This window comes from Lichenostomus cassidix, chromosome 1, assembly GCF_008360975.1.
Source record: "Lichenostomus cassidix isolate B80296 chromosome 1, HeHo_3.0, whole genome shotgun sequence".
NCBI lineage: Eukaryota > Metazoa > Chordata > Aves > Passeriformes > Meliphagidae > Lichenostomus > Lichenostomus cassidix.
This window is the reverse complement of record NC_139479.1, coordinates 77811944-77823267: the sequence shown is the minus strand read 5'-3', so window position 1 is coordinate 77823267 and position 11324 is coordinate 77811944. Positions and strand designations below refer to the sequence as shown.

Here is an 11324-nt window from a genome sequence, read left to right as displayed (position 1 = left end):
AATAAGGCAGATGTGAATAATAGCTACTGTCAGTCTCCTGGGAAACTGCTATTCTAAAGATCACTCTGTGTGTCCACATGCAGGTTTTAGGTCAGTCTGTGTAGTGGACTAAGACATCGCTGAAGCTCTTGAAACAGCTAAGTGCATGCATGGGTCAAGGCTCAATGCTGTGCAGATAGATCTGGTCACATCCAAGAACTGTACCTCTTCATGCAGCTGTTGCTGAGCCCAGCATAAGCTCAGTAGCTTCACTGCACAAATCTAGCCTGAAATTTGGAATAAGCAGACAACTCTGTAGCTGAGAATGATGTCATGGTCTTGTGGAGTGATCCATTAATGACTTTATGCAGTTCATAGCCAAACAGTTTTAATCATGATCCAAGCTGCATCAAAAGACATCTTGAAGTTTCACATTCAATATGAAAGTATTTAAGACTCCCCATAATACAATATTCATAAAATATCCTGAGTTGAAAGGGATCAATCAGGATCATTCTGTCCCTGCACAGGACATCACAAGAGTCACACCATGTGCCTGAGAGCATTGTCCAAATGCTTCTCGAACTCTGTCAGGATTGATGCTGTGGCCACTTCCCTGGGGAGCCTGCTCAGTGTCCAGCCACCCTCTGGGTGAAGAGCATTTTCTTGACATCCAACCTAGACTGCCCTGACACAACTTCAGGCCATTCCATTGTGTCCTGTCACTGGTCACGACACAGAAGAGATCAGTGCCTGCCCCTCTTCCCCTCACAAGGAAGCTGTAGACCACAATGAGTCTCCCCATCTCTAGGCTGAAGAAACCAAGTGACCTCAGGATAACGGAGGTCAATAACTGCTCTCCCTTTGTGGTATCAAAACATAGGCAATGGGATCAACCTCTGTTAAGGGCTTTCAGCTCCAGAGATAAAAACCATGTTTGTATCAGCTAGTAGTTGCTAGTTAATATATTCATTAAAGAAATTAGAGGTTTATGCTTCTCAGAAAACTGTGATTTTGAAATCTCTGGAATCTCCCAGCACTTTTCCTATAAGAGGGGTGGAAGTAAATAAAGATAGCTTGGAGATGGTGTCTGATACTCTTTGAAAATGCCAGAGAGACAACGGCATTAACACTCCTGAAGTTATAGGACATTGCTATATTTTAAGCAGCTACCTTCTCATCTCCATCAGCTGAGAGGAGAAATTCATACCACACTGACAGGAGAAGAGCTGGGCTGCCCTGCAGGCAGAAACAATACCAACCTAAACTGAGGCTCCTTTCTTCTGTTTGGGAGAAAATTGTCATCTTATCCTTGTGTGATCACAGCATACTTCAAAGAATTGTCTTCCTTTTATGTATAAGAACAAGAGGCTTCGACTCTGCTATGCGCTCTTAGTTTTGCCTGCACTCTGTGAAACTTCCTCTAATGAATTTGGGTACAATGCTTGAGCTATTTGTTGTTTTCCTTTGGATGAGACAGCCTCTGACTTGTCTTGCTGCTGATTTTGGCAGGGAAAGCAAAGCATGTGTGATGAAAAGAACCTCAATATATTTCAGCTAAGGAGGTGGTCCTTGCCACTTTTTGCTACAACAGAAACTTCTCTGTCCAAAAAACCCTCATGTAGTAGAATACAGCAGTAGATTTTTCCTGCTGGGCACCACAATGTCTGATGGCAGCAGCTGCTAGGGCTTTTCAGACTGATACTGAGGGTGATTGTGCCCCTCGACTTCGCTCTCATGAGACCCCACCTGGAGTGCTGTGTCCAGCTCTGGGGTCCCCTACATGAGAAGGATGTGGACATGCTGGAGCATGTCCAAAGGAGGCCATAAACATCATTAGAGAGCTGGAGCACCTCTCCTGTGAAGACAGGCTGAGAGAGTTGGTGGTGTTCAGGCTGGAGACGAGAAGGCTCCAGGGAGACATTAGAGCACCTTCCAGTACTAAAAAGGGGCTTCTAAGAACACTGAGACAGACTTTTGGCAAGGGCATGTAGTGATATAACAAGGGGGAATGACTTTAAACTCAAAGAGAGCAGGTTTTGATTAGATATCAGGAAGAAATTCTTTACTGTGGGGGTGGTAAGACACTGGAACAGGCTGCCCAGAGAAGCTGTGGATGCCCTGTGCCTGAAATAGTTACAGGCCAGGTTGAATGGAACTCTGAGCAATCTGGTTTCAGCAGAAGGTGTCTCTGCCCATGGCAGGGGGCTGGACTGGGGAGTTCATCTCTAAGGTCCCTTTCAACCCAAACCATTCCATGACTTTATCAAAGAGTCAGTGAATGAAAGCTGGAAGCTGGAAACCTGATCCAACATCAAGAAGGGCCAGAAAGGTTCAAGGATTTGTTTTCCCCTGAGTGCTATTCAGAACAGCACAAGCTGCAAAATACATGTCTTTGTTCCCTTTCAAGGTCTCTGCATAATTCTACACAGAGAAAATTAATAAAACACTAGGAATGTTTTTAGAAACTGAGAATTAATATTCATTAATTCCTGGCACCTGCAAGTTAATTTTCTTAGGCTTGTTACAATGTTTTTCAAGGAAATAGAAAAAAAAGAAAACAGTGTTGTTAATACAAATAACAATTCACTTTCAAGTTGAAAACCCCAAAACACTCTAAACCATAGAAGTTTCAGAGCCAACCACTCAAAGTTTTGGAAATGTCAGCATTAACTTTACCTTTGTAACCCTAATTGAGTTCCTTTAGTCATATGCCAAGTGATGTGTTCTCTAAATGCAGTTCATTTCCCCACAAAATTCCTTATTCTCGGGCTATGCAGATTGCCTGCAATGAACAGCTGTTCAGTGCCTTGTGCAACACCTCCAAAATTCAAAAGATAGCAAAAACTCCAGCTACAGCAGGCAAACACAAAATGGAAAATTAAAGATAATCCCCATCCTGTACACGTTGTGGCTCATTTTATCGATACTCAGATCCTCCCTTCACACCCGCCAAGATGGCATCTGAATGTAATTTATGCACTAATGGCTGTATTAGCATTTTAAAAGAACCCTCTGGTCTGCAAGGACGATGGGATAGAATGAAAAAATACCCATGAAGCCTGGATGCCCAGGGCATGTTATCCATCCTGGCATCCATCCATCCTGGATTGCCCAGGGCATGTTATTTTTGCAATACTTTGCATCATACTGCACTTTGTGTGCACAGAGCACAACCCCCACTGATTTCAGCAGCACTGGTGAATGCAAAATGTCTGTCCAGAATCCCAAATCAGATATTAAGAAAATGAAAAGTAGCTAATTTCTAAAAATTACCCTGTACCACGTTAAGCACATTGTAGCATGGTGTATGATGTACAGTTTCCAAGGACACAATTTCTAGAGCTTTAACCACATCCCCCTCTTCCAAGCTGTCCAAGTTTCTCTGAAACTTGTACCTCTGCTGGTCACCAGCCATCAGTTTGTTCCTGGACAGGCTTCTAAGGCTCACTGTCCAACCTGCCTGTCCAATCTGCCTCTTCTTTTCCTTTTATCCAGTCCACCCCTCCTGTTCTTTTAAATTAAATCAAACAGCTTCATCTTTTTGCATCTCCCCCTGTGCCTAGATTCAGGATTGAGCAGAGCCTGGAGAAGAAAGGTTTGCCACCCAGTGCAGGGATGTCGGGTCCAGAGCTGTAACTGCAGGAGTCCCACTCACACCCACCAGGAGCATTTGAGTGGCCATCTGAGGATTTTGTCTACTGGAGTTGCAGCAAGATCCTGCATCTGTAGCAGGATGGCAACTGCACTCAAAAATGGTGAATCTTAAGATGTTTCCTTCAGCTGCAGAAAGAACATCTTACTGAGGTACTCAGCATTCTCAAAGATTTATTTGCTAGTAAAGTGCTGAATTCTGCTGCCACTGGAATAGGGAGAATGGTTCACAAGCTCTGCACAACTGGGATATAGAATAGAATAGAATAGAATAGAATAGAATAGAATAGAATAGAATAGAATAGAATAGTTCACTTGGAAGGGACCTACAATGATCCTCCAGTCCAGCTGCCTGAACAATTCAGGGCTGACGTGTTGCAAGTGTTGAGGGAGGAAATGGGACTTGGCATAAGGGGTCAAAGAAGGCAGAAGGAAAGGTTTGACTGCAGATCAGTAATACAAAATACTCTGACTCCAGAGGCCGTGATAAAGGGCAGTAAAATAGCACTGGATTCACAGTGAGAGACTGAGAACACCTTGTGCAAGGGCAGGTCAGCTGCAAGTCTCTTTAAATACTGAGGTGTGAAAGCCCTGCACGAGGCTTAACATTATTTCAGAATTGGGAGTTTATTATAGGACACTGAGAAAAACAGTTTCACCTTTTTTTTTTCAATTTTTAAGATTTTTCTCACTTCACTGCTGAATGCTGCAAGTTAGATGTGGACTGGGGCAGCCTGGTGTGATGTTCAAGCTAATTTCCACAGCAGAAGGAGTTACTCCTTTTCTGTGCAATATAAGGTACAGTTTTTGGAACACCATGTTTTTGTTATTCAAACCCATATTGTCTTCTGCTAAGAACATTAAATTCTGAAATCTACTTCAGAAACTTGCAGTCATGAATTTTCTTAGCCACTCCAAATAGGACACATCTCAGCTACCTTTAAATGCACCAAAACTGTGCAATCTCTAGAGGATAACTTGCAGTTAGATGTTCCAGTTTTATTACTTGCTATCGGAGATATCATCTCTTCTCTCAAAGCAGCTCATTTATGAATTGATTCCAGAGAGCTAACTTCTTAGTTGGGATAAAATGTCCCAAATGTCTGAACTGACAAGTACACAGGTGCTGTACAGGGTAATTGAGCAACATTCAAAGGCAGGTTAAAAAGTCAAACTGTGAAGTCTTTTAGCTGCCACTTGACAACGATGCAAAGATGCTCTGATAAAAGATCCTAGTCCAAATTCACAGTAGCATATAATTATGCATTCTCCAACTGTGGAGATATCCAAATTTTTGTATGTTTTTTGGGTTTAATTATCTAGTTGAAGAAAAGCCATCTACTGACAAATAGGCATGGCATCCACTTTTCTTTAAATCTATCTCAGAAAAAGTACCTGTGATGTAAGAGACTTCTATTTACCAATGTCTATCATATCCTCAATTTCTCTAAGGGTATTTCCACCAAAAAAAAAAAAAAAAAAAAAGGATTTGTGGAATAAATCTATCCATTCATTCTGAACAGCCCTTGACACTTTTCAGACCCCAGTTCAGAAAGGATGCTTTCCTACCCAGATACACTGGATCTCAGATAGCAACTTAAAGGTCTACCTGTCAACCATTTCCATGTTGCTACAAGGAGACTCTGAAAAGGGGAAGGGAGGCCTGATGTGATGAGACTGTTGCTTCAGTGTTTCAGTACCAGCAAAACACACACACAGTCCTAGTACTAAAAAGGCTTAGTCATGCAGGTAGCAGCAACACACATGCAGAGAATCCCATCCTGCAAACCAGTCCAAAGTCACCTTGACAAAGACAAAAGTACCTTCCTGGGAAGAGCTTACTTTCTCCCTTCTGGGGGCTCCACACTGTTGTCATCAGTCTGCATCAAACATGCAGCTATTTCATATTTCCTCCTGCAGAACCTCCTTCTTGGTTTTATCAGCTGTTGTATGGCCAGGGCTCCACATGTCCCCACCATTTCAGCTCTTGCCAAATCGATGTGCAGTCCTTACAGATCTCCCAGCATCACCACTTAGCTCACAGCTACTATTGGGTCAACTGCAAAGATGTCTGTCTTTCCTGACTGGATGTTGGAGGATGGTGGAAGGACATGGGAGGCCTGCAGACTCTTGAAGTTGCCATTTTCTGGCCAAGCCAGTCGGTAGGATGGGACTGTGGAGGGAAGCCTCTGTTCTGTGGGCCTGGGGGGTTTTCTGCACATGTTGAGCAAAGCCTTCAGTTCCGATCGGAAGCTGTCGTTGAGCCAGCAGTAGATAAAGGGGTTGTAGCAGGTGCTGCTCATTGCAAACCAGTGGAAGGCAAAGTACAGGGCATTGTTGGCATGGATAGTCTGGCTGGAGAGGAGGACAACGTAGCAATTCAAGGGGAACCAGCAAACTGCGAAGAGGATGACAACAAGCATCAGCATCTTGATGGTCTTCTTATTCTTCTTGCGAAGGACAAAGTACTGCTCAGTGGTGACGTCCCCGATGACGTTGCGCAGCCAGAGTTTCTTTGCCACTGTTATGTAGGCAGCAGAGATGATCAGAAGGGGTAGGACATAGAGCAAAATGAAGGTTGTTAAATCCAGGTACTTCCAAAAGAGGTCAGCAGGCTCAGGGAAATCTGGCAGACACAAGCACCGGGTAACATCCTCACTGCAAATGGAGAGATGGGACAGGATGAGAGGCACATATGGCTGGGCATGGCAGGATAAGAACATCAGGAACATGGAGGCAGGTGGGAGAGGGCTCCTGCCAGAAAGTCTGAAAGCAAACACTGTGTTTTTCTGTGATAGCTGTCACAGCTGAGGAGAGCTTTGCTGTTTGAAAATCTGAGCCATGGAGCAGCCAGGGAGCAATGTGGTGCTAATTTGTTATGGGCATTCACGACCTTATGATAATTTTATGAATTTCGTCAATTACAAAATTTCCAGCTGTGCATAAGCAGGTTTTTTTTTCTGTCCTTTGGCAAACAGGAACACAGTCTCTGCATGTATTAATGACCTTTCCCTCATCTAAGCACTTATCAAATATTAAGGTGATTGACAGCTGAGACAGATTTTTCTACTTTCCCAGGGCTAAAGAGCGGATTAAAACCTGACAGATTTTAGGGGGTTTTTGTTTGTTTGTTTGGCTTTGTGTCCCATTTCTGGTCTGCCCAAACAGGTCAGATTGGTATATGGCATAAAATGCAAGTGTATAGAGGTAACAGGTCAAGGCCAGTTCATGTGATTAGCGGGAATAAAGAGAAAATAATTTAAAAGAGAAAGGACAGGATATCAAACATTGCAAAAGGAATCTGATGAAAATTATAGATAGATCCATATTTGGCTGACCTTGACATATGCTCAAGGGTTTCAGTAGAATATACCAAAGTATAACTGCTCAGAGTTTGGTCTCCAGGGAGACTGTGGAGGAAAGCAAAGCATATCCTTACCTGTATTCAAAGGTAAAGAGCTTTTGGTAGATAGCATGTGGTAGGGAAAAGCAAGTTGCCATGATCCAGATTACAGAGATGTAGATAATACCTTTTCCAGTAGATATACGAGGTTTCAGAGGGTGCATTATAACCTGTGCAAAATAAACCAAAATCCAGGCTTATTACCTTTCTGGAAAGAGTTATAGATCTTTTTTTCATACAATCTTCCAGCCTTAAATCCATTACTTAATGTGAAAATTCAGCATGCAAACAGTACAGTCTTCACCCATCTCCCAATCATTGTAAGCTGTACATGACAACCTGAATTTTAACACCATGAAATACGGTTCAAATCAGATCATAGCCCTCCCCTTAAATTTCAGTGTTTGCATCTAGGGGGGAAAAACTGTGTACCAAAAGGTGTTAAGACATGCTCATTACTGGGTCCAATTTGCTTAAAAGAAGAAAAAAAGAAGAGAAACAAGAAAAAAAAGAAAAAAGATAAAGAGGAGAAAAATGTCTCAAACTCTTCAGTAAAAGTGACCCAAAGAACCAAAGGGTTTGTGATTTAATCAGACCTCCATGGGAATGCTCCTGATAGCACATTTTCTGGGAACAATCTTTCTAGCAGAAAATGCTGTCAGCTGTTTTGTGTGGTTGCTGGGTGACTCCAAGCTGATAATACCAAACTGTCCCCAGGTTTGAACCCATTATCAACAGCATGCCACAGCTCTGCTTCTGACAAACACCAGTTTGCTACTGTCAGATCACCAGTATTCAGGGTAACAGGAGGTGGAATATCCCAGAACACCAGGAGATAGAGCTGAGGAAGCTAACTAGGATGCCCCTTACCACCCTGGTGCTGGACAAGCCACCCCAAAGGAGAGCTGACAGGATCCTATCAGGATTTTGAACTTTCTTCTCCTTTGAGAGCTACTGAATTATCTACTGCAAAAAAACTCCTTTTACCCAGCTGAAAGGGATAGCAAGGCAATGGATACCTCCTACCTTGCTGCGGGCTTGAAACTCTTCTCTACATCTGACAGCAAGAACTGCCTCACTACCCTGCCAGCTCCTCATGCACCTTAATATACTCTGGGAGTTGAGAGCAAAAGAACATGGGATCATCCTTTCTCAGTTTACTTATACCCTCCCAAGCTTTCCATCCCTCTTCTTCAGACAGTTCTCACCTGGTGCCTGTCCACAGCAATGGCTGTAAGGGTCAAGGCAGAGACGTGGAGGGAGCAGTACTGTGCAAACCTACTGACATGGCACATCCCCTTCCCAAAGATCCAGGTACTGTTCACAAAACGAGCCTAAAATGAGAAGACCATTAGTTTTGTGCACATCACAACTGTTTACTGCAGCACAACTGCAACACCTCCAGCACACAATTCCTTGTGCTTTGTAAAACACTTTTAAGATAGCAGGTTCTTTGTATAATTGTATAATTTTCTGGCTTCTGAACCCTGAAGTGGTAGGTTACTGCTGCTCAGTGGGCTGACAATATTCTCCAGGAAAATACAGCAGTGCAGTACTAAAGATGTTTGTTCTGTTTTATTCAGTGTGTCCTTCTGCAGCCTAGTTGAGTCAATACATTTGCTTTTCCTTTTAAGCCCTACTTATGGGATAGGGCTGACCTGTACATCTTATCTCACTTCAAGAAAACTACAGCTTTTCAAAACAGCTTGTTAAATGACAGTGAGCATTTATCTTCAAGAGGTTTATAGTACTACCTTGGAGATACTTTAGAAAAGAGAAGGCAAAAAAAGATCAGATGCTACAAAGTACTAAGCAATCACTGCAAGGTTATTATTGTTCACGTACTATCAGGGCTACATTTAACAAACAGATTATTTTAGATATTCAGCTAGATAACAGAATTAGAGAAGAAAAATACATGTGGAGTTTTCCAAAGGCACTTCCAATGGCTGTAATTTGGAGTGGGGAGATATATGCAGAACATCCACACACTGCTTTGATCAGTGTAAAGCAGAAAAAGCTACCAAAGCACCTTTATGGCACTGTAGAAGCCCAGAGAAATTGACTGCAGTTTCAGGGTGGATTGTGGTGGTGCATTGCCCCCCAGCTCCCATGAGTTGGGGTGCAATGGTCTGAACCATGGTCTGAGAAAGCTCAGGTGCTTCCTTCCCCTCAGGGGTGAGTGGTCCCAGCCATCTCTGCCCCCCCTTACCAGTGTGAAAGGTGTGTTGAGGAGAGTGATCATGATATCGGCTACGGCCAGGTTCACAATGAACAAGCTGGTGGCAGAGTGCACGCGCTTCGTCTTGATGACAACGTGGCACACCAGGACGTTGCCGAAGAGGGAGAAGACGATGATGAAGGAGTAAGCCGTGATGAGCAAGGCTTTCACCGTGATGCTCTGAGACTCCGCTCCGTACCGGCTCCTGTCCACGAAGCTCTGCCACTCGGCCAGGCTGTCATTATCCCAGGAAAAGAAACCCGACACGTTCGGGATTGCAAAAGTCTTCTCCAGGCTCCCATTGAAAGGCAACTTTCCTGGGACCACAAAGGCGTTAACCAAGTCGGGGAGAACGAGCCAGACAAAACAGGACAGCATCTCTGGAACGCCGCTCTGCTCCTCCCGTTCGGGAGCAGCTCGTTTGCGAGAGCAGAGCTCGCTCGGTGTGCCGGCAGAGCCGCCGTGCCCTCGCCCAGCCGCGGCGCTCGGGGGCTGCAAACCCAGCAAAGGAGCGGCAGCAGCGGGGGATGCTCCTGCCTCCCGCAGCGTGCTTCTCTCCAGCTCGGCTCGCCGCTACTTTTGCTCCTTCAGCCGGCTTTATATGCACCGGCGAGCTCCGAGCCGGGATCTTCTGCAGTCATTGGGCTGCATGACATTGTTTGTGCTCTGACGTGCTGCTTTTCCACGCAGTTGCACTCCCCCGGGCGCTACTCCGAGGGAAGTACATCTGTGAGAAAGGCAAAATCAACCTCTTCAGATGTCAGAATGCTTTGCTTCTACCAGCAGCCCAGATCATGCAAATTCCGTGCTGTTTATACACCAGCAGTGTGTGTGCCAGCCCTGCTCTCTCCCAGGGCGGGTCAAATCTGAGCTGTTTTACAGATCTGGAAGGCAAGGTTCAGCCTATTTCACAGCACAACACTGGAATAGAATAGAGAATAGAATAGAATAGAATAGAATAGAATAGAACAGAAAAGAATAGAACAGAATAGAGTAGAATGTAACACATAAACCGTTGATAACAAGCTGGCTTATTTTACTTAGAGTATTTTTCCAAAGACTTTTTTTCTCTCAGACATGGAATACTCAAGTTTTCCAACGGCAGGTATTTCCTCTTGGCCAGGGGAAAAAAAAGTTTTATATGAAACTGCTTTCTAGGGTTTGTAGAAATAGTTACAAAGATGTGATTACACAGGACAGAGAACAGGAACTGTACCAGCTCAGGGAGTCCAGGATCCAAAGCAAAAGGCAGCTGTATGCTGATCCCAGGCACTGATGAGATGGCAGTGTGCGTATTCCCTCTGCCTTCCCCCCAAAACACAGTAGGAAATATAAAATCAGGACCAGGAGACCAAGAACCACAAATCTTACACAGATGTGCCACTTCCCAAGTGGACATGTACAGCTGCACCTCTGCTGGGGACAGGTCTGCTTGCATGGCGTCAACTAACCCCAGCCAGAGCTGGCTCTGTACACAGAAAGCTTTATTTAACCACCGATTAAACGACCATTATCTGAAAAGCTTGTATTATGAGCTGGTTATTCATTCATGAAAGTAACTCTTCCAAAAAACGTTTGTGAGAGCCTCAGTGAACTCCTCAGGCTGCTTTCTCTTCCCCACTCCTCAGGAGGTGCACACAGCAGAACAAGCAGAATGGACAGCCCACAGCGCTACTCTGCACACTGCTGCCAGAGACTGCTTCCTCCACAAAATTGTCCAATTTGAGCTCTGTAGGCAATTCACCTGTTTCAGACAAAGCTTTCCAGTGAACCTGCTGAGCTCCTAAGGTGGCAGTCACCCCAACCATTCAGACAGAAGAAATGTGTACCAATCAGAAGCGCTGTCAGGAAACCAGTCTCAAATAAAAGCCCAAGAAAATAGCAGAAAGTGGGACAGAGCAGTGTTTTTACAGGTTTGGGATGAGAACAGAGAGGGCAGTGGCAGGCCTACCCCAAATACCCAGAAAGGGTCATGGAAAAAGCACAGTAGAAGCTCTCTGTATGAGGTTTCTCCCACATTGCTGGTGTGCCTTTCTCTTCTTCACATGATCTTTCTGATTTAGTTTG

At 44.3% G+C, this 11324-nt stretch overlaps 1 protein-coding gene across 1 annotated transcript; it reads right to left on the bottom strand.

The window, feature by feature from the left end:
- Nucleotides 1-3960: 3960 nt before the first annotated feature.
- GPR83 (G protein-coupled receptor 83) lies at nt 3961-10154 on the bottom strand. Its single transcript, XM_085064902.1, has 4 exons — nt 9249-10154; nt 8245-8370; nt 7073-7206; nt 3961-6291 (listed from the first exon to the last, which is right to left on the bottom strand). The coding sequence occupies exons 1-4, from the start codon at nt 9633-9635 to the stop codon at nt 5667-5669; spliced, it is 1272 nt and encodes a 423-aa protein (XP_084921028.1). The 5' UTR covers nt 9636-10154; the 3' UTR covers nt 3961-5666.
- Between the last annotated feature and the right edge of the window lie 1170 nt (nt 10155-11324).

Excerpts from the sequence above, each read along its gene's own strand:
- GPR83 (XM_085064902.1), bottom strand. The coding sequence starts at position 9,635 with ATGCTGTCCTGTTTTGTCTGGCTCGTTCTCCCCGACTTGGTTAACGCC. Across the intron at positions 8,371-9,248 it reads TCAACACACCTTTCACACTG|GCTCGTTTTGTGAACAGTAC; the intron begins GTAAGGGGGGGC and ends TTCTCATTTTAG. Across the intron at positions 6,292-7,072 it reads CTCTTTACCTTTGAATACAG|TGAGGATGTTACCCGGTGCT; the intron begins GTAAGGATATGC and ends CTCCATTTGCAG.